This window comes from Schistocerca serialis, chromosome 7, assembly GCF_023864345.2.
Source record: "Schistocerca serialis cubense isolate TAMUIC-IGC-003099 chromosome 7, iqSchSeri2.2, whole genome shotgun sequence".
NCBI lineage: Eukaryota > Metazoa > Arthropoda > Insecta > Orthoptera > Acrididae > Schistocerca > Schistocerca serialis.
In genome coordinates this window covers 22,849,680-22,874,253 of record NC_064644.1, presented here as the reverse complement: position 1 = coordinate 22,874,253, position 24,574 = coordinate 22,849,680, and the positions used below count along the sequence as shown (strand labels likewise).

The 24,574-nt window shown below is 39.7% G+C and overlaps 1 protein-coding gene across 4 annotated transcripts in view; it reads right to left on the bottom strand.

Annotated features, from left to right (window-relative positions):
• Positions 1-24,574, bottom strand: part of LOC126412757 (uncharacterized) — a 188,561-nt gene that overhangs the window by 6,240 nt on the left and 157,747 nt on the right. For all 4 annotated transcript variants that reach the window (XM_050082508.1, XM_050082507.1, XM_050082506.1 and 1 more), the window contains 2 exons: positions 15,836-15,953; positions 7,024-7,148 (listed from right to left, as the gene is read on the bottom strand). In XM_050082508.1, the coding sequence (XP_049938465.1) occupies positions 7,024-7,148; positions 15,836-15,953 (243 nt within the window). The remainder of the gene's footprint in view (positions 1-7,023; positions 7,149-15,835; positions 15,954-24,574) is intronic.

Here is a 24,574-nt window from a genome sequence, read left to right as displayed (position 1 = left end):
CTGTGTGTGATGCTCATATTGTATCCTAAATTGTTGATATAGATCAGGAACAGCAGATGGCCTATACGACTTCCTTGGGGAATGGCAGATATTAATTCTGTTTTACTTGATGAGTCTCAGTCAGTTACTACAAACCGTGATCTTTCTCACAGGAAATCATGATCCATTTGCACAATTGAAATAATACTATGTAGGGACCCAATCTGATTAAAAGTCATTTGTGAGGAATGTTGTCAAAAGCCTTCTGTAAATGTAAATATATGGAATCAATTTGACATCCCTTGTCAATAGCACTCATTACCTCACGAGGACAAAGAGCTAGTTGTGTTTCACAAGAATGATACTTTCTCAATCCATGCTGGATATCCGTCAATAAATCGTTTTCTTTGGGGTAAGTCATAATGTTCTAACACATAATACGTCCCAAAAATCTACTGCACATTGACATTAGTGATATAGATTACTCCTGTTTCCTTTCTTGACCACTGGCGTGACCAGTATAATTTTCCAGTCTTCAGGTACGGATCTTTCGATGAGCAAGCAGTTGCATATGGTTGCTGAGTATGGACGTATTGTATAAACGTACTCTGAAAGGAACATAACTGGTATACACTCAGGACCAGAGGCCTAGGATATCTACATTTCAGTTGCTCATGTTGGCAGTTGTTCTTGATTCAAATTCTGGAATATTTACTAACACATATGTCTAGTATGCTCCCAATATTTGCTCATACAATAAAACATGTATACCAATATATGCAAAAATGAAGTAATGTTGATGTTTAGCTTAAAGAGATTTCTCTAACTCAATTTAATGAATTGTTGTTGTTGTTGTGGTCTTCAGTCCTGAGACTGGTTTGATGCAGCTCTCCATGCTACTCTATCCTGTGCAAGCTTTTTCATCTCCCAGTACCTACTGCAACCTACATCCTTCTGAATCTGCTTAGTGTATTCATCTCTTGGTCTCCCTCTACGATTTTTACCCTCCACGCTGCCCTCCAATACTAAATTGGTGATCCCTTGATGCCTCAGAACATGTCCTACCAACCGATCCCTTCTTCTGGTCAAGTTGTGCCACAAACTTCTCTTCTCCCCCATCCTATTCAATACTTCCTCATTAGTTACGTGATCTACCCATCTAATCTTCAGCATTCTTCTGTAGCACCACATTTCGAAAGCTTCTATTCTCTTCTTGTCCAAACTATTTATCGTCCATGTTTCACTTCCATACATGGCTACACTCCATACGAATACTTTCAGAAATGACTTCCTGACACTTAAATCAATACTGGATGTTAACAAATTTCTCTTCTTCAGAAACGCTTTCCTTGCCATTGCCAGCCTACATTTTATATCCTCTCTACTTCGACCATCATCAGTTATTTTGCTCCCCAAATAGCAAAACTCCTTTACTACTTTAAGTGCCTCATTTCCTAATCTAATTCCCTCAGCATCACCCGACTTAATGAGACTACATTCCATTATCCTCGTTTTGCTTTTGTTGATGTTCATCTTATATCCTCCTTTCAAGACTCTGTCCATTCCATTCAACTGCTCTTCCAAGTCCTTTGCTGTCTCTGACAGAATTACAATGTCATCGGCGAACCTCAAAGTTTTTATTTCTTCTCCATGAATTTTAATACCTACTCCGAATTTTTCTTTTGTTTCCTTTACTGCTTGCTCAATATACAGATTGAACAACATCGGGGAGAGGCTACAACCCTGTCTTACTCCCTTCCCAACCACTGCTTCCCTTTCATGTCCCTCGACTCTTATAACTGCCATCTGGTTTCTGTACAAATTGTAAATAGCCTTTCGCTCCCTGTATTTTACCCCTGCCACCTTTAGAATTTGAAAGAGAGTATTCCAGTCAACATTGTCAAAAGCTTTCTCTAAGTCTACAAATGCTAGAAACATAGCAATTTAATGAATATTTTGACTAAAATGTGTTGTATTTAGTAGGAGGCTTTGGACTGTCATTATCATTTGAATGAGCCATTGTTAAGCATCGTGAATTTCGTTAATGACCAAACTAAGTGAATTGCTGCAGTGTGCTATTGCCTGATGGATTAGTACAAGACAGTACTGTGTGAGAACTGTGGCATCTAGTTTAACAATATAGCTTTGAGGCTGATAAATGAGTAAAAAAAAAAAGTGTGACCTAAATTGTGGTGTTGGGTACATTTTTTGAGCAAACACCATTAATTTCTGAATAAGATTTCCAGCTCCTAGACAAGGGATTGACGTGCTACTGAGGAGGTGACCAAGAATACGAAGATCGTATTGTGGCTTTACATATTGTGTGCAACCCTCTCTCTGCTGTCACATCAAAGGAAGCCACAACAATGGTTGTCACACTGACAGTCTATGGTGATTCAATCATCACTTCACTGTCCGTACAGACACTTGTCTTGATGTAAAGAAACCCATTTTCTGACACAAAGGACAGGACATAGCCGTGCAATCCAGTACGGCTGAAGGAACAAAATGTCTATACCCACAGTTGCTAACTATGTGGGGCCATTAAGAAGCTGCATGGCACTGCATATGGCTCTGCTAGATGCGTGCACTCTACATTTTAATGATGATCATGGGATTCTGACTATGTGAGTGGAAAAATCGTATAATGATAAATCGCAGGTTTTACAGGTCAGAATCCTGCCGCTGTGGAACTCTGACACACACTGGCACACCTGTCTCCTCCTTACACAAGGCACAACACACACTACTCAAAGACAACCAACATTCAAGTGCAATTTCTGAATGAGACTGACTGCATAATCCTGCCTTGTATACAGAATTTAAATTGCATTACTTCCATGTGCTTTGTGCTGCTAGCACAGAAATGCTGATCATTCACATATCCAAGCATGTAGAACAGTTCAAACCAATTTGACTTTTTGCATTCTGTCTTCACAGCATTGCAATTTTAATGGCTAGCGGCATGTATATTTTATAGATTCCTGGACACTGAAGATGTGACAATGCTTAATCAATGGATCAAGTAATATGTATGTTGAGCTTTGGGCAATGTACTGTGGCTTCAGGATGCTATAAATTCGTGTCCAGAATGCCCTCAAAGAATCGCCTGAGAATGTTGTTTTCAAGCACTATGAATGAAAACTTGGAAAATGTAACACAAATAAAGGTGTCAATTTGTCAGTACATTTTAGTAAGCTTCTGCACAATCTTTAAACTGACAAAGTCCCATCTATTCAGAATAGATATACAGAGTATCAGGTATAAGATTTTGTTTACAGAACATCTACAACTGAGCTGCTTGTTGAGAATGAAAATATCCACTACAACTGAGCTGCTTGTTGAGAATGAAAATATCCACCCTAGTTGTCATTTTGTTTTATAATAAAACATGACTGGTTTGGGGAAAATTATATTCCCACCTTCAAGTGTGCAAATTTACTGAAACAAGGGAGGATACATTTCATTTCCCTATCTGGGTTCCCTGTTTTCTAAACTGACTAACTCAATCACACTTTCTCAGTTACGTTTGTAAGAGAATTACCATTGGTAGTTACTTTATTTACAATTCCATGTAAACTTATATTATATTTCCTCCATTGTTTTAGTGTATTTGCACACCTACAGATGGGAATATAATTTTTCCAAAACTAGTCGTATTTATAATAAAACAAAATGACGAGTGAAGTGTCTATTTTCAGTCTCATCAAGTATCGGTCATTTGAATTTGAGATCTTGCAGATGTGAGGTATCAGTCAGTTCATTTATAATTTTCTGGATGCAAGGTATTGCGTATTTGAAATATGAATGTGGGTCTACCCAAATCCTCAACAGTTGTGTAAAAATACAGTTTTCAATCAGAATTGCAATGTTCCTAAATTTCATTCAAATACCCAATAATGAATGAAATAATTCATTTTGAAACACTGAAACATATGCAACTATTGTAATGCAAGTACACAATGAGTTCTGTGAATCATCTGGATGGTGGTGGTGGTTGTTGTGGTCTTCAGTTGAAAGACTGGTTTGATGCAGCTCTCCATGCTACTCTATCCTGTGCAAGCTTCTTCATCTCCGAGTAACTACTGCAACCTAAATCCTTCTGAATTTGCTTACTGTATTCATCTCTTCATCTCCCTCTATGATTTTTACCCCCCACACTTCCCTCCAGTACTAAACAGGAGATCCCTTTAGGCCTCAGAATGTGTCCTACCAACTGATCACGTCTTCTAGCCAGGTTCTACAACAAATTACTGTTCTCACCAATTCTGTTCAGTACTTCCTCATAAGTTATGTGATCTGTCCACATTTCAAAAGCTTCTATTCTCTTCTTGTCTAAACTGTTTATTATCCATTTTTCACTTCCACACATGGCTACACTCCATGTGAATACTTTCAGAAAGGATTTCCTGACAGTTAAATTCTATACTCAATGTTAACAAATCTCTCTTCTTCACAGATTCTTTCCTTGCCATTGCCAGTCTATATTTTATATCCTCCCTATTTCAACCATCATCAGTTATTTTGCTTCCCAAATAGCAAAACTCATCTACTACTTCAAGTGTCTCATTTCCTGATCAAATTCCCTCAGCACCACCCGACTTAATTTGATTACATTCCATTACCCTCATTTTGCTTTTGTTGTGTTTATCTTGTATCCTCTTTTCAAGACATTGTCCATTCTGTGAAGTTAAAATCTTATGGGTTATTAGGCCACGTCATGTTTCTTCTAAAATGATCGATGTTTCGACCCCTCTGCTGGGATCTTCCTCATGATCTTCTGGTGCCCACTAATGATAGAACTGTTCTAGCAGTAGTGGACACCAGAAGATCCTGAGGAAGATCCCAGCAGAGGGGTCAAATCGTCGATCATTTTAGAAGAAACATGACGTGCCCTAATAACCCAGAAGATTTTAACTTCAGAGACAACGGCCACAAAAGCCTGCAGACTTACAAACTGTCCATTCCATTCAACTGCTCTTCCAAGTCCCTTGCTGTCTCTAACAGAATTGTGGTGTCATTGGCATACCTCAAGTTTTTATTTCTTTTCCTTGAACTTCTACTCCAAATTTTCTTTGGTTTCCTTTACTGCTTGTTCAATGCACAGGTTGAATAACATTGGTGATAGGCTACAATCCTGTCTCACTTCCTTCTCAATCACTGCTTCTCTTTCGTGCCCCTCGATTCTTATAACTGCCATTTGGTTTCTGTAAAAATTGTAAATCGCCTTTCACTCATTGTATATTACCCCTGCCACCTGTAGAATTTGAAACACAGTATTCCAGTCAACACTCTCAAAATCTTTCTATAAGTCAACAAATGCTATAAACATAGATTTACCTTTCTTTAACCTGTCTCCTATGAGAAATCATAGGTCAGTATTGTCTTGCATGTTCCTACATTTCTCCAGAAGCCAAACTGATGAGTAAGATGTTTGAGACAGGTAAAATAACATCAGGCTTCAAATAGAATATAATAATTCCAATTCCAAAGAAAGCAGGTGCTGACTGGTGTGAAAATAACTGACCTATCAGTTTAATAAGTCACAGGATCAGTTTGGTTCATTTGGATGGTAAATACTATGAATTGTATGCATAATCTTTGATTTTCCCCATAACCTCTGGCGGCCAGATGGACACACACACACACACACACACATACGCAGCAATGAGCTGGAGGAAGTTGGTGAAGATGCTGATGATCAGTAGATAGAGAGAGAGAGAGAGAGAGAGAGAGAGAGAGAGAGAGAGAGAGAGAGAGAATAATACATTGAGTTGAAGAAAAATAAACAAGTAATTAAATCTTCTATTTTATTCACAAAAATCCAGGCAATTTAAAGCATTTGACTCCAAGGAAAAACTGTGGACCTGAAGTTCCTGTATTACGATCAACTATGACAATGCTGCTAGGAATCCATTGAGAAAACAGATAAGTTATAACTAACTGTAACACTTTGTCTTTAACATTTTGTAATAAGTGCAGAAAAACTGAATATTTCAATAAAAAGCACTTAGAAATTTTAAGTTTCATAGTTAGGTGAGAACTTGTAGTTACAGAGGTCATCCCTTTTCAAAACTAAATTATGTCACTTTCTGTCTTACCACTCTTGTGTAGTACTGATGGCTTTGCGACTACAAGCTTACAAAGTAAGAGACTGTCTTAACAAGTTTTATGCTTCTTAAGTGTTGTCATAAATATTATAAGGTAATCATTATATCTTTAATCACTGCATAGTTTACATCTGTGTTCTTCTACAGAAAAGCATTTGCCCAGTACAATGACAATTTGGCCCTTCAACTTGTTCTATGCATCTCATCCTTTGAAGATAATAATTACATATTGTTGTGTTTGCATTAAAACAGTAGGAAGTTTGTTGACTGTGTAACTGTAAAATGATCAACAGTTAAACATCTGTAACTTTAATCTTGACATACTCCACATCTAGACAGGCCAAACACTGTATGGGTTCTATGGAATGTATACTCAACAAATAAATACATCATTTATTATCAAATGCAAACAACTGAAATATGCAAAAAGTTTCCAACTTGGAAGGTCTAGGCCCAAGAGTGCTGCCAACTGTCATTCTTTGCACTAAACGTGATTTTCATATGTCTGTTTTGAGGAATGTAACTAATAATATTTCTACACAGGGAGTAGCAGACCAACACAAGAGGAAAATTGATGATTAGATGCCAATATCTAATTATATTTTTAAAAAATTAAAAATAAATAGCAGCTGGTTGATGGGTCACATAATGCAGAAAGTAAGTATAAAATGAAAACAGAATTATAATTGAGACTGAAGTGGACAACTACTGTGAGAAAAGAAACAATAAGCAAACAACAGAGCAGAAGAAGACAGGTGACATGGAAAACAGCATGACACACCATAAAAAAATAAGACAGAGATCAAAATCGAACATAAATCTGAAAGAGAGAAAAGACAATAACAAAAATGAGAAGAGTAATGAATGAAACTGAGGAAGACGGCTATGAGAATGTAGAAAGTAAGTTATGTTTTCCAAGTTTCTGTCAGCTTACCTGAAGTCCCTCAAGACTTTACAATGTTTTAAAGCATTGCAGATATCTGGAAGGTAAACACAGTGTCCTTGCAAACCCAAACTATTCAGGGAAATGCTTCGAAGATTCTCACAGTTTGAAGTTATCTGAAAGAATACCATACTCAATGACAAAAATGATTAAAATACAATCAAGATCTGAAAACATATTTTAGTGCAAGGAGAAGAGCCATGGGCACAGTTAAGAATTTTCATACAATCTGTTGCTCCTGACATAATAAATTGTCTACACAAAGGCTTGGTCAGGGGAAAGGAAGCCCTCATAATGATCTCTTTCCGTAGTACTTTGTCTTTTATAAATAATAATAATAAAGGAGAACTGGAACTAAATTCTTCCTACAGTCAAACTGTGTGTGTGTGTGTGTGTGTGTGTGTGTGTGTGTGTGTGTGGGCGCGCACACACACTCTAATTATCCACTGTATGAACACGTTAGGTACAGTTGCTTTTGACTCAAGCAAAGGCAAGGAGACACACTGGCCAGCAGAAGTCGTACTCTGGAGGCACATTGTTCAGTCAGTTTAGTACAGCCAGGGGAAGCAGTCCCACCAGGAAGGCATTTGCTGAATAACCCATACATTTTAAGTTGCAGAAGTTGAGATTTGTTATGACAGCGAGATTCATTACTTGTATCTGCTTTTTCCATTGGAAATTTGGTTGGTTGGTTTGGGGAAGGAGACCAGACATCGTGGTCATCAGTCTCATCAGATTAGGTAAGGATGGGGAAGGAAGTCGGCTGTGCCCTTTCAGAGGAACCATCCCGGCATTTGCCTAGAGTGATTTAGGGAAATCACGGAAAACCTAAATCAGGATAGCCGGACACGGGATTGAACTGTCATCCTCCCGAATGTGAGTCCAGTGTCTAACCACTGCGCCACCTCTCTCGGTCATTGGAAATTTCTGTGTGCTAGTGGGTAAAGGCATAAATTTGCAGGACCCAGTGCTGAACTCTTCCAAAAGTAGAGGAATGCAGCAACAACCAATTCCTAGCAGCCTCACAGGGTGTAAAAAAATTTGAAGTCACACTCTGCCCCAGCAAAACGCCATCTTTGCAACTGATAGTGGAAATCTGATACATTGCCTTATTTAAACAATGGAAAATCCAGGATAGAATGTAACAATATAATGAAAAGGATAGTTGCTACTCATCATATAGCAGAGGTATGGAATCACAGAAAGGCACAACAAAAAGACTGTTGGAAAGTTAGCTTTCGGCCTACAAGGCCTTTGTCAAAAATAGGAAACATACACACACTTACGCAAATGCAACTCTCACACACATGACCACAGTCTCTAGCAGTTGGAACCAGAGACTGTGGTCATGTGTGTGTGAGTTGCATTTGTGTGTGTGTGTGTGTGTGTGTGTGTGTGTGTGTGTGTGTGTGTGTGTGCGCGTGTGTGTTTTCTATTTTTGACAAAGGCCTTGTAGGCAGAAAGCTAACTTTCTGACAGTCTTTTTGTTGTGCAACTCAGCATCTCCACTATATGGCGAGTAGCAAGTGTCCTTTTCATTAGATTGTTTTATTTGGAAGCCAAGAGACAAGAGGAAGATTTCGCCATTCTGCTGCGGGATGTAGAAATGACAGGCGGACATTATGATGTGGGAAGTATGAAGACACAGATTACAAGCAGTACACAGTGTGAACGATGGCATGAGCTGGTGGGAGTGTCACAAACATGCCATCAGTAACAAAGATGTGCTAAGCATGCACAGCTACAGAGAACCAGTTAATTCTTTCCCAAAATCCCAATAACATGCACCTCAGCTGTATCTTCCGCAGTGCTTCCTAAGATTAAAAAGTCATGTTGGGCATTCAATAATTTAACTGCATGGCAACTGCACATTCATTCATTCATTCATGGATGTCAGATTCTTTATGTACGATTTGTGTGAATAAACTACTTCAGGAGAAGGAAGGAAGATCAGAGTTTAATGTCTGTTGACAGTGAGGTCATTACAGACAGAGCACAGGTTCTGCTGAAGGAAGGAGAGAGACAGAAATCAGCAGTGTCCTTTTGATGTGATTTACAGAAATTGTTTTAAAATTCCTTTAGAGTGAATGGTTCTTCCAGTAGGGAAAACCCAGCAACCCACTATTCTTTCTTTCCATTCCTCCTCCTCCTCCTCCTCCTCCTCCTCCTCCACCACCACCACAATGCATATCTGATCCAGCAATTAATCAGCACATAATTGGCAATCAGTTAAAGGTAAGCCTATTGATCTGTTTAAACAACAGAAAATAGAAGATAAATGATAAAATATAAAAAGGATAGATTGCTACTCAGCATGTAGAGAAGACATCAAGTTGCAGAGACAGGAACAACGAAAAAAGAACTGCTAAAATATTAAGCTTTCGGACAAAGTCCTTCTTCTAAAATAAAAAATACACACTCATTCACACAAGCACAACTCACATGTACACATTCCCCATCTCTGGGCACTGGAGCCTGACACATATACAAATTATAATAACATCTCTTCTAAATATGGAAGCTAGAGCACACCATGGTGGTGGGTTACTAAACAACACCAATGCCAATAAAATGGAAGAAGGCCAAAATTTAATGACTCGTTGACAGCATCCCCATTACATACAGAGCACAAGTTCAGTTAACAAGGATTGGGAATCATATCAGCTGTGACATTTCTGATAGAACTATTCCTGCATTCATGTTATTACTAAAGTAAGTGAATCCTATTCCTGGATATGAGTCTAGTCTTCTATGCTCCACCTCACTTGATCCAGAATTTATTTATTTGTTGTTCACCAACATATGTTGAAATAGACAATTTTACATTTCAAATTTTATATCGTGTTTAATATTTTAGCATACTACTGCGACAAATTTCCTTAGTACTGGCAAATTGATGTGGTGCACTTGGAAATGGTAAGAAACACTCTACACACTCTATGTTGAAGGTTTTTGCATGCACTTTGACAGTTTCAGGAACACAAAATACTGAATTTTTATTTCCTTCTTAGCTTTATTATTACAGTAAATGATAGGTTTGAACAACACATGGGGATGAGAAGATTTATTGTTTACATTCAAATTCCGTAACACTGTAAAAACATTTATCAACTAACAGTTTTTGAAGATGCTTCTCAAAAGTATCATTTGGCAAATCTCTCACTGTTGGTGGTAGCTTGTTATATGGCTTTATTCCCGTGTGTTTAAAACTACCTTGGATCTTGCACAGTCTTGTACATTCTATGTCTAGTTTATTTCTATTTCTAGTTTCATGTGAATGAATAGCTGTTCTTCAATGTAAAGAGTTGGTTTTTCTTTCTTCCGTTTTTGAAAGAAGACGTGTTTTAATATAAAAGGAAGGTACAGTTGAGATGTTTAGGTCTTTAAAATGCTTTTGACATGATTCTTGGCTTGTAATTCCTGTGATTGCTCTTGTAGCTTTTTCTGTCACAGGAACACTGTCTGAGCACCATGAATGTCAGGTAAGTGCAGTACATATACAGCAAAACTTAGATCGCACATTTAAAACATATGTCCCATGACTTTTTAACTTAAACCGGCTTGAGGTCAGTTCACTTACTCTATGACACAGGCTATCACAACAAAATGGTGAGTTTAGGAGACAGCAATAAATACATAGTAATTTTATGATATTGGAACTTTGGTAAACAAGCAAAATCTAGTATACACTGACAAGGACTATGAGACTAAACAATGATGTAACATTATACAAAAAACTACAAACCACATTCAATCTGTCTTGGGCAACAAAAATTTCTGGTACTGTGGTATTGTCATTCAGGATGCCTGAGGAGGAATGGTAAATACTGATCAATACTGGAGGTTAGGACAAGGACTATTATTTGAAGCAAAAATGTCCAGTAAACTTGGGCTCTTGAAATGTATTCTTTAAATGCTATGAGCACTTTTTCATTTTCAATTTTGTGAAACAAATCTCATCTGCTGCAAGCTCTCCGCTTCCTGTGCTTCTAGAGGATGTAGTATGGACCAAAACAATAAACAATTTTCTAGTAAACATGAGCTCTAAAATGCATAACTTAAGAGCTGTGAAAGCCTGATCAGGAGAAGAGATGTGCTTCACAGTAAGGAAGATGAACAAGTGCTGAGAGTTCTTAAGCTATGCACTTTACAGCCCATGTTTACTGCAATTTTTGCTTTGAATGATTGTTCCAGTCCTGTCCCTCAACATTGACCATACCTCCTCGGACACACTGCATTTTATGACCATATTCCCAAGAGAATGGTTCCCCTTGAGTTCACACTTCTGCCACAGCTGTGAACAACAAGTGTGTAGGTGCATGCACGCATGCACTCTCTAGATCATTGAAAGTCTTGTCTGAAAGCTAGCAAGTTTTCATTCTTTTTTTGTATGTGTGTTGAAGACTCAATGTTTCTACTAAGTGGTAAGTAGTCTCATGTACTATTGGTCTATTTATAATGATGAGCAATTAACAAAGTCTTGAGTCTGAGTATTTATGAAAGTAACAAAATGTGACTGAAGTAGTATACCTAGTGTCTTATTGCATACTTCTATATTTGTTTCTCGGTCTGTTAAATTACAGTAGGTAGGACACATGTTGAGGAACCGAGGAATAATTATTTGGTAATTGAGGGGCAAGGCGATAAAAAATTTGAAAGTAGACCAATGGTTGAATACAGTAAGCTGGCTAAAATTGTTGTTGTTGTTGTTGTTGTTGTCTTCAGTCCAGAGACTGCTTTGATGCAGCTCTCCATGCTACTCTATCCTGTGCAAGCTTCTTCATCTCCCAGTACCTGCTGCAACCTACATCCTTTTGAATCTGCTTAGTGTATTCATCTCTTGGTTGCCCTCTACGATTTTTACCCTCCACGCTGCCCTCCAATACTAAATTGGTGATTCCTTGATGCCTCAGAATATGTCCTACCAAGCGATTCCTTCTTCTAGTCAAGTTGTGCCACAAATTTCTCGTCTCCCAACTCTATTCAATACCTCCTCATTAGTTAAGTGATCTACCCGTCTAATCTTCAGCATTCTTCTGTAGCACCACATTTCAAAAGCTTCTATTCTCTTCTTGTCCAAATGATTTATTGTCCCCATTTCACTTCCATACATGGCCACAGTCCATTCAAATACTTTCAGAAACGACTTCTTGACACTTAAATCTATACTTGATGTTAGCAAATTTCTCTTCTTAAGAAACGCTTTCCTTGCCATTGCCAGTCTACAGTTTATATCCTCTCTACTTTGACCATCATCAGTTATTTTGCTCCCCAAATAGCAGAACTCCTTTACTACTTTAAGTGTCTCATTTCCTAATCTAATTCCCTCAGCATCACCCAACTTAATTCGACTACATTCCATTATCCTCGTTTTGCTTTTGTTGATGTTCATCTTATATCCTCCTTTCAAGACACTGTCTATTCCGTTCAACTGCTCTTCCAGGTCCTTTGCTGTCTCTGACAGAATTATAATGTCATTGGCAAACCTCAAAGTTTTTATTTATTCTTCATGGATTTTAATTCCTACTCCGAATTTTTCTTTTGTTCCCTTTACTGCTTGCTCAATATACAGATTGAAAAACATCAGGAATAGGCTACAACCTTGTCTCACTCCCTTCCCAACCACTGCTTCCCTTTCATGCCCCTCGACTCTCAACTGCCTTCTGATTTCTGTACAAATTGTAAATAGCCTTTTGCTCCCTGTATTTTACCCCTGCCGCCTTCAGAATTTGAAAGAGAGTATTCCAATCAACATTGTCAAAAGCTTTCTCTAAGTCTACAAATGCTAGAAATGTAGGTTTGCCTTTTGTTGATCTATTTTCTAAGATAAGTCTTAGTGATGCAGGAATTGTGCAAATATAAAGAGAGTTGCACAAGAAAGACCAGAATGGAGAGCTGCCTCAAACCAGTTTCATACTGCTGACTGCAACAATAAGAGCGAGTAGTCAAGCATACCTGACTGCTACGTGAAAGAAATCAGTTCATGTCTCAGTAATAGTAATACCTTTTCTTCTTGAATCATACCCAGCCTCTAGATTACATCTGAAGCACCACTAGAAGTACATCTAATTTTACACCTGACTTTAAGGTGTATGTCATCATTTGCTCCACACTGCACTCACATGTCAGTGGGAAGAACAACATATATCATCCATGCTTTCTTAATGTATTTTCTGTACTTGCAGATGATGCTCATGGGGCAGCCATCAGACAGCGATGAGCTACATTTCATAAGTTATATGCTGTCAAGGATTTCATTAATCAGCTGAACCTCTTAGGAACATTTTAGGGTTTGTTCAACCCCCCCCCCCTCCCCCCCCAATTAACCGAAGTGGCTGCACTGACTCTCAGTGTAGTCTGATCAAAAGTAATATGGAGGACGGTTATACGGTTATTTTATAATCATGTAATGTGATTGGAAAGAATGTCACATCATTTCTCTTCCAAGAGAATTTCTTCATGTCTTATGTAATGTAGGCTAAAACAGAAAACATCTGTCAATGCGATACCATTAAATTACTTTGAATTGCATTTTAAAGAAGAAAAATAATAAAGATTCTAATCAAAAAAACAAATCTTCAACATCTACATATTCAGCAAGTGTCTGTATGGTGCATGGTACCTGTACTAGACATTTCCTTTCCTGTTCCATCACAAAGACAGCTAGGGAAAAACAATTGTCTATATGCCTCCATATGAGCCTTAATTTCTCTTTGCGGTCCCTATGCAAAATGTACGTTGGTAACAGTACAATCGCTCTGCAGTCAACTACAAATGCTGGTTCTCTAGATTTTCTCAATAGTGTTTCATGAAAAGAATGTTGTTTTCCCTCCAGGGATTCCCATTTGAGTTCACAAAGCATCTGCATAATACACATATGTTGATCAAACCTACTGGTAACATATCTAGCAGTCTGCCTCTGAATTGCTTTGGTGTCTTACTTCAGTTCAACCAGGTGGAGATCCCAAACACTCGAGCAGTACTCAAGAATGTACCACGCTGGTCTTACTTTACAAATGAACTGCACATTCTTAAAATTCCCCCAATAAATCACAGTTGACCACTTGCCTCCCCTACTACTGTACTTAAATGCTCATTCCATTTCATATCGCTCTGCAACATTACACCTAGATATCTAATCGACGTGACTGTGTCAAGCAGCACACTACTAATTCTGTATTCAACTATTATGGGATTATTTTTCCTTCTTGTCTGCACTAACTTACACTTTCCTACATTTACAGCAAGATAACATCCATCAAACTAACTAGAAATTGTGTTTACATCAACTTACATCCTCCTACAGTCACTCAGCAAACACGCACAGATTGGTGTTCAACCTGAATCTAAGAATATGGAATCTGGTGTGAATTCTAAAATTTTCCCGGCGAATTGACTGTTCAAACAAATTTCAGGCTTGCAGCTGGTCGTCGTACAATACTTCGCACGATATTTCAACTGGGAAGATTGCGGACCTTGTGGGATCAGTTAAGGATAATCTGTTACTATGAAAGGCCGGAATTTACAAGATACCGTGCCAATGTGGTATGGCTTACATAGATCAAACCACACGCACCGTGAAAGAACGCTGCACTGAGCATCAACATTACACCCGCCTTTTGCAGCCAAGCAAGTCCGCTATTGCTGAACATTGTATTTCTACTGGACATTCAATGGAGTATGAGAAAACAATGATTTTGTCCACAGCAACGTCTTTCTTGGGCTCCATTATTAAAGAATCCGTAGAAATGCGACTGGCGGTAAATCTGTTAAACCGTGACAGCGGCTACCGGCTGGACAGTGCATGGAATCCCATCATCTCCACGATTTGTTCAAATTGAAGACAACAGAGTGCGTCGACGGCCATGGCAAACAGCAACGCAGAGGGCAACTGAGTTCCGCTATTCCACCAGCGAGGCCGCTGCCGGCGGGCAGTGTGGTTCAACTATCAAGTTTTCGACGCATGTACAGAATAGTTACAGTACGCTATATATTGCGGAACGGAGGACGTTTTCGCCAGTCTGCGACGGCTCACCTGAAGATGATTGGCAGGTGCCCAGTTGAAATATCGTGCGAAGTATTGAACGACGACCGGCTGCAAGCCAGAAATTTGTTTGAACAATATGGAATCTGTTTGTTGCACTTCATCCATGGTTTGCATGATATCATGTGAAGAAAGGGCAAGATCAGTTTTGCACTAACAATGCTTTTGAAATCTGTGCTGATTTGTGGACTGAGGCTTTTTCAACTTAAGAAAATTTATTATAATCAAACTGAGAATTTTTTCATGGATTCTGCAACAAACCATTGTGAAGGATATTGGTATGTGATTCTGAGGAAAAAATTATTTATCTGATAACTGATTTTTAGCCTGTAATTCATGAAGTTACAATAACAACAAAAGAACATCAAATCAACTACATTACAGTGTGAATTTCACAATGCTGCACTTTAACAGTTTCACTGTGGGTCACAGCAATGATCCATTCAGGAATGAAATGAGTCTTAAACTATAGGATTTGGAAATCTCTCAATACTGAAGCAACCAAAGTAATTTAGGATGTACAACACAGAAAATTTAAAATGTTTGCAAAAAGAATTAAAATTATAACAGGAGTACATCAGTGCATATAGCAATAGGCACTGAAAAAAGAAAAAAAATTAGAAAACTAATATTTCTATGAACAGAGGGAGGGGAGCAGATTACAATAAATTACTGTCTCTGAAGGTGTTAAATGAAGATGTATTACATTGCCACTTAAGATGCACCCAAAAGTACAAGTGTACAAACTGTGACTTTTACCTTTAGAAGAAATCTTGCATCCTGGATATTCAGGTAATGTAAGGCAAGTTTGCGCAAATTAATGAACTTCCAAATGTTCGACAAATGTTCACTATTAGTGCTAGAGCTCGTGACACACCTGAAAAATAAGTATTATATTTCCCATTTAAATGGTTATGAAAAAAATTGTTGTATAAATGCTTGCAATTAAAAATTAGGTACAATAAAAATTTAATACCCCTCTCCAATAACAATGTACAAAAATGAGCAAAAGCAACAACTCACCTGCAGCTCGTTGCCATGTGGCACATAGAAACAACAAATGTACAGACACATTACCAAATCTTGAGCTACATATCTTTTTCTAGTTTGAAAATACAGTCCCAAATAAACACTCTCACAACCACCCAAACACACCCACCCACAGCTGTGTGGCTGTGTAGTGAGATTGAATTTTTAAACTAGAAGAAGAGTTGTAGCTTGAAATGTAACTCACTCAGCTAGAGGAATAGTGAACTCAATACCTGCATATGCCACAGTCAGATGCATGTCTTTTCAGGATTTGGTGTGATGTTATGTAGTGTGATAACATTTTTGGAAGTATATAAGATGTTTTACTTAGTTTTGTACTTCATTTACATATTTCCAAGCTAATAATATCAAGTAAAAATCAACACGCACTGGGTATTTCCCTGCTTCGTGATATGAAAACGACTATTTAATCTATGATTTGGAAAAATTAAGGTTGTGCACTGCAACCTATTTAAAAAATATCACTGAGCCTGTGTGATGCATAATACAAAACCCAATAAAAGTATTAGACCACGTATGAAGAATGTAAAATGAGTCTAATGAACATTTCACTCATTAGTATAAAAAGATTATTTTTTTCACAAAAAATAATGTTACCATTAATTACGCAAGCAAATATTAAATAAATTACCACATGAGAACTTTTGTGAAAATTTTTTTTATAATGAAAATAACTTTAACTGATTTTATAATAAAGAAGCAAAGGGACAAACTATTGGAAACTGTAAAAGAAACTGCAGCCTGTCTGTCCACGTTGTTTTGTTTTAATTTCTAGGATTTTGTCAGCATTGGCCAGATGAGGAACAACAACCAACTCAAACTAAAGAAAAGCGTCTGGTTTAATGGTTTACTAAACACATGAACCATCGTTAAAATTTTAATGATAAGTGTCATGTTTCTTTTAGTAATGAACAGAAAGTTCTGGTCGAGAATAGCAAATTATTTAGGAATACAAGAGACGACTTACTGAAAGCCAGAAGTGCTGTGTTTTCGAAGGTACACAAACAAAAGGTACAGAGCTTTGCTTTGCTAGCTTTCGGAATAGAATTCGTTTCTCAAGCTGGTAGGAGAAACACACACACACACACACACACACACACACACACACACGCGCGCGCGCGCGTGCGTGCGTGCGTGTGTGTGCGCGCACTCATGCATGTCTCCTACGATTACCAGCTCTTTCATAGCCCACAGTGAATATACTGGGGCGGGGTGGGGATGAAGGGCAGGGCAGGGTGAGGGATGGAGAGAGGGAGGGGGATGGGTGGAGGGGGGGGGGGGGGAGCATCTAGCAGCTCCTGGGGAGGATCCAGATGGAATGGGTTGGCTATCTGGATTCTCCCCACCACCATTAGTTTTCCTGAGCTGCACAGATGGGGGCTATCCTTGCAGCACATCCTATGTTCCCGTAACCTCCCTAGGCTAAGCCTAAGGTAACTCGCTGTCCCCCACCCAACAGTGTGTGTGTGTGTGTGTGTGTGTGTGTGTGTGTGTGTGTGTGTGTGTGTGTGTGCGCGCGCGCACACACACACCATCCCGTCCCAGTACCCCCACCCAATATGTGTGCTCCATCTCATGTCCTAGCCATGAAATCGTGCGCTCATCCATCTGCCACCTGCTCCCTCTACCTGCGCCCCTAGCTAGCCCACAAATAGCTCTCCACCCTCCCAAGAGCCTCTACACACTTCCCCCCCCCAACCCCGTCCCTGCCTCTCTCCATCCCTCATCCCACCACACCCTGCACCCCACCTCACCCCAGTACACTTACCGCAAGCCAGAGAAGAGCTGGCAGTTGACTGAGCACAATATACCTTTTGTTTGTGTACCTGTCGACAACACCATGCTTCTGCCTTTTGGTGAGTCATCTCCTTTATTCCTATAAAATTCATTTTTTCTTTTAGTTCATTTTAATGTGTTGTACTACGTAGCACACATATCTTGCAGCATTTACTAGTGTTCAGTGTTCGGATGCATGAAGTGATAAAATTCACTATTTAGGAAGCAGATCACAAACTCAAGAGTTAAAGATGTCTCACAGCAGGCAAATATTTTTATGCACCACGTGTCAACCAGCTGCAGGTGAACAGTTAACTTTCTTTGTTTTTGGTTGTTTTTTCGCATTCTGGAATCTACTTTATTTTAACACCCCCAATAATTATTTCTTGTAGAAAGCAGTAAAACTTTAAACATCAATACAAGAAACAGAATACATACACAAACAAAAGGAGAGTATCACTATAGTGTTTTAAGGAGTCAAACAGAGAAGCCTTCCCCATTTTTCTTGTAGTAAGTAAATGCACCTTTGAATGGTAAAGTAAGCTATGTGCAATTCATAGTTACACAAAAATAAGACAATACAGAATAAACATAGCTTGATGCCATCTTGGGTAAAACAAGCACAGTTTTCTCTTCTAAAAGCTGAAATGAATGTGACAAGAAAAATGAGTGTGTTTTCCAAAGAGTTGTTTCACTAGTGAAGTTAGGTGGCAGGAGCACCAGGACTTCTGGTCAGTTGAATACAGTGTTATAAATACTAAATCAAAAAGGGGTAATGCAGGAGTAGGTTTAATAATGAATAAAAAAATAGGAACGCAGATAAGCTACTATAAACAGCATAGTGAACGCATTGTGGTAACCAAAATAGACACAAAGCCCACACCCTCCACAGTATTACAAGTTTATATGCCAATCAGCCCCACAGATGATGAAGTTACTAAGGAAATGAATGATCAGACAAAAGAAATTATTCAGATAGTTAAGGGAGATGAAAATTTAATAGTCATGAGGGACTGGAATTAAATATTAGGGAATGGAACAGAAGAAAAAGAAGTACGTGAATATAGACTGGTGAAAAGGAATGAAGCACAAAGTTGCCTGGTAGAATTTTGCACAGAGCATAATTTAATCACAACTAACACTTGGTTTAAGAAGCATGAAAGTTGTATATGTGAAAGAGAACTGGAGATATTGGAACATTTGAGATTAATTACATAAGAGCTAAAACAGAGATTTTGGAAGTAGATTTTGAATTGCAAGACATTTCCAGGGGTGTAAGTGGACTATGACCACAATTTATTGGTTACTGACTATAAAGTAAAACTGAAAAAATTGCAAAAAGATAGCAAATTATGGAGATGGGACCAAGATATGTTGAAAGAACCAACAATTGTGGAGAGTTTCAGAAGAATCATTAGGCAAAGGTTGACTAGAGCAGGGAAGGAAATACAGTAAGAGATGAATGGGTAGCTTTGAAAGATGAAATAATGAAGGCAGCAGAGGATCAAATAGGAAAAAAGGGCTAGTAGAAATACTTGTGTAACACAAGAGATATTGAATTTAACTGATGAAAGGAGAAAATATAAACATGCAATAAATGAAGCACGTGAAAGGGAATACATGAAATGAGATTGACAAGAAGTGCAAACCGATTAAGCAGGGGTAGTTAGAGGACAAGTGTATGGATTTGGAAGCAAATATCACTAGGAAGAAAAATTGATGCTACCTATACGAAAATTAAGGAGACCTCTGTAGAAAAGATGGAAAACCAATCCTAAACAAAGAAGGGAAAGCAAAAGGTGGAAGGAGTATGTAGAGGTTCTATACAAGGGAGATGTATTTGAGGGCAATATTATGGAAAAGCGTCAGGGGAGGCTTACCAGATGGGATGAGATTTGTATGAATATCAAGAGCTCAGATGGAAAACCAACCATAAACAAAGAAGGGAAAGCAAAAGGTGGAAGGAGTATGTAGAGGTTCTATACAAGGGAGATGTATTTGAGGGCAATATTATGGAAAAGGGTCAGGGGAGGCTTACCAGATGGGATGAGAAGGAAAGACTGACTGTTGGGACTGATTGCTGAGTTCCCAACAATCAGTCTTTCCTTCTCATCCCGTCCAGTAAGTCTCCCCTGACCCAGGTTCTGGGTAACTTTTCTGAACTGTACCCCTTTTCCTAAATCTCTCCAGTCCTATTTCCTTCACCCCTCTTCCTTCCCCTTCAATTCTTCTGCCAGAAGAAGGAACCACTGGCTCCGAAAGCTTGTAAAAATTGAATCTTTCTGTGTGTGTGCTCTCCTGCCTCCACTTGGTGAGTAGATTTTTTATCTATCCATTTACATTATGAAAAATATATCTAAAAACAAAGATGATGTAACTTACCAAACGAAAGCGCTGCCATGTTGATAGACACACAAACAAACACAAACATACACACGAAAGTCAAGCTTTCGCAATCAACGGTTGCTTCATCAGGAAAGAGGGAAGGAGAGGGATAGACAAAAGGATGTGGGTTTTAAGGGAGAGGGTAAGGAGTCATTCCAATCCCGGGAGCAGAAAGACTTACCTTAGGGGGAGAAAAGGACAGGTATACACTTGCACACACACACACACACACACACACACACACACACACACACACACTCACATCCATCCGCACAGACACAAGCAGACATTTCATTTCTAGTTAGTTTGATGAATGGCAGCTTTCTCTGAATGAGGAAAAATGTAAGTTAATGCAGATGACTAGAAAAAACAAACCCGTTAATGTTCAGATACAGAATTAGTAGTATCCTTCTTGACACAGTCATTTTGTTTAAGTATCTGGGCATAATGTTGCAAAGTGATATGAAACAGAATGAACACACAAGGACAGCAGTACAGAAGGAGAATGGTAACTTCATTTTATTGGGAGAATTAGAGGAACATGTGGTTCATCTGTAAAGGAGACCACATACAGAATACCAGTGTAAGTTGAGTACTGCTTGAGTGTTTGAGATCCCAACTAGGTTGGATTGAAGGAAGACACCAAAGCAGTTCAGAGATGGGCTGCTAGATTTGTTACATCAACATGCAAGTATTACGGAGATGCTTCAAGAACTCAAATGGAAATCCCTGGAGGCAAGGCGACATTCTTTTTGAGGAACACTATTGAGATAATTTAGAGAACAAGCAACTTGAAGCTAACTGCAGAATTATTCTACTGCTACCAATGCACATTCTGCATAAGGACCACAAAGACAAGAGAAATTAGGGCTCGTATGGAGGCGCCTCTTTTTCCCTCACTCTATTTGTGAGTGGAACAGGAAAGAAAATGAACAGTAGTGATACAGGTGGGTTGCAGAGTAAATATGTACGTAGATGCCACAATTATTACACCGACATCGCTTATACACCAGGAATAAAATCAGTCCCAGAACTTTTTCGATGGGTAATGTACAAATGTAACTCATTCTGGGGTTATATGAACACCACAGAAAAATTTGCTTCCACAGGACTTCTTCTTTTTTTTCACATGATTTTTCTTTTTATAACATATAGCATTGTTGGAGTTCTTTGTATTTTGTAATGACCTGTCAAACAACAGTGTGTGTGGGACAAGCATGCTTCTTGGAGCCTCACCTACTGCATGTCTCATGCCCCCCCCCCATTTCCTAAAAGCTTTCCTGTGTCGTTTGAGTTCACCATGATTTTTTTTTTTTTTTTTATTTACTGGAAAGTGTACACACCATTGGCGGATAAAATACCCATTCTGGAAACAAATTCTAGACAACGGTCTAACCATTTCTTGCAATATACACTCCTGGAAATTGAAATAAGAACACCGTGAATTCATTGTCCCAGGAAGGGGAAACTTTATTGACACATTCCTGGGGTCAGATACATCACATGATCACACTGACAGAACCACAGGCACATAGACACAGGCAACAGAGCATGCACAATGTCGGCACTAGTACAGTGTATATCCACCTTTCGCAGCAATGCAGGCTGCTATTCTCCCATGGAGACGATCGTAGAGATGCTGGATGTAGTCCTGTGGAACGGTTTGCCATGCCATTTCCACCTGGCACCTCAGTTGGACCAGCGTTCGTGCTGGACGTGCAGACCGCGTGAGACGACGCTTCATCCAGTCCCAAACATGCTCAATGGGGGACAGATCCGGAGATCTTGCTGGCCAGGGTAGTTGACTTACACCTTCTAGAGCACGTTGGGTGGCACGGGATACATGCGGACGTGCATTGTCCTGTTGGAACAGCAAGTTCCCTTGCCGGTCTAGGAATGGTAGAACGATGGGTTCGATGACGGTTTGGATGTACCGTGCACTATTCAGTGTCCCCTCGACGATCACCAGTGGTGTACGGCCAGTGTAGGAGATCGCTCCCCACACCATGATGCTGGGTGTTGGCCCTGTGTGCCTCGGTCGTATGCAGTCCTGATTGTGGCGCTCACCTGCACGGCGCCAAACACGCATACGACAATCATTGGCACCAAGGCAGAAGCGACTCTCATCGCTGAAGACGACACATCTCCATTCGTCCCTCCATTCATGCCTGTCGCGACACCACTGGAGGCGGGCTGCACGATGTTGGGGCGTGAGCGGAAGACGGCCTAACGGTGTGCGGGACCGTAGCCCAGCTTCATGGAGACGGTTGCGAATGGTCCTCGTCGATACCCCAGGAGCAACAGTGTCCCTAATTTGCTGGGAAGTGGCGGTGCGGTCCCCTACGGCACTGCGTAGGATCCTACGGTCTTGGCGTGCATCCGTGCGTCGCTGCGGTCCGGTCCCAGGTCGATGGGCACGTGCACCTTCCGCCGACCACTGGCGACAACATCGATGTACTGTGGAGACCTCACGCCCCACGTGTTGAGCAATTCGGCGGTACGTCCACCCGGCCTCCCGCATGCCCACTATACGCCCTCGCTCAAAGTCCGTCAACTGCACATACGGTTCACGTCCACGCTGTCGCGGCATGCTACCAGTGTTAAAGACTGCGATGGAGCTCCGTATGCCACGGCAAACTGGCTGACACTGACGGCGGCGGTGCACAAATGCTGCGCAGCTAGCGCCATTCGACGGCCAACACCGCGGTTCCTGGTGTGTCCGCTGTGCCGTCCGTGTGATCATTGCTTGTACAGCCCTCTCGCAGTGTCCGGAGCAAGTATGGTGGGTCTGACACACCGGTGTCAATGTGTTCTTTTTTCCATTTCCAGGAGTGTACTTTCCCCTAGCCATCATGAGAAGTGGTGATGTATCAAGACATTATGAATGATTCCGATTTATCCCTCAGTGAAGTGAGATAACATTAATTTACTTAACAAATTTTTATAGGTTTCACATCCTCAAGTAAGTATGTACAAGGAATTTTGTTACTCATGCTTACTTCCCAGCTGACATTTAGTCCTGTAATGTGCCACTTCCTTAGTGTGTGTGAAATGATCTTGACCTGGATTTTATAGCCTTGTCCTTAGCAGCACCAATCTTGACCACCTCAAAGCTGGAACTCTACATAAGTGTGGAATGGTGGCATGAAAAAATGTACATGATACCAACAGTTTAGTTGACATTAACACTGACACTTTATTCCATGCAAAGTTCAGTTATTAATTATGGTGACCACTTTTTACTAGAATCAATCATTGGCACACATTTACAGAGCAAGAAACTAAATAATGCACATTTAGCACAGTCCTTTAGTGATCCATTGGATATAATCAGACTGCAATAGTTCATATTAAGTTGGTTCATCATTAACATCATCATATTTAACAGTCGCTCACTCTGATGATAACAGCCTTTTACAGTACTTGTTAATCACAACACAATTCAGTCACAATGTTCATTAATTATAAGGTATAAGGGGCATTCAAATGAAACCCAGTCACTAGTGTGAAGTAACAGTAATGATTTAACTCAAAAATGTAGTTATACACAGTACATATACTCAAAAATAATCACATACACAGTACACATACTCAAAAATAATCACCAAAACTGTTAACGCATTTATCCCACTGTGACACTGGGTGGCAATTCCATCCTTGAAGAAGCTAGTAGGCTGCTGTCGGCTCCACACCTGGACTCAATCACACACTTCATCATACATTGCGAATCGATGTCCACAAATAGCTTGTTTTAAAGGTCCAAACACATGAAAGTCACACGGTGAAAGGTCAGGACTATACAGTGGATGCTCCAGCATTTCCCACCGAAACTGCTGCAATGTCATTTCACCGCATTGGCCGTGTGTGGGTGGGCGTTATCATGCATGAGGATAACACCATTGGACAACATGCCTTGGCATTTCTACTTGATGGCTCGTCTAAGGTTCTGCAAAGTGGCTTCATAACACTGGGTATTGACAATAGTTCACCATTCCAGGAACTCAACAAGCATTGGGCCCTTGTGGCCAAAAAAGAAGGATACATGACCTTACCAGAACTGGTGTGCATGACCTCTGATTTCTTTGGAGGTGGTGAAGTCGAATGTTTCCACTTCTTGCTCTGATGCTTGCTTTCCAGTTCCAAATGGTGACACCACGTTTTGTCACATGAGACAATACGCATCAAAAAGCCGTATTCCTCCTCATGATAATGTTGCAAATGACTCAAAGACAGCACCATTTGAGTATTTCGCTGTTCAGCGGTCAGTTGGTGGGGAACCCACTGTGC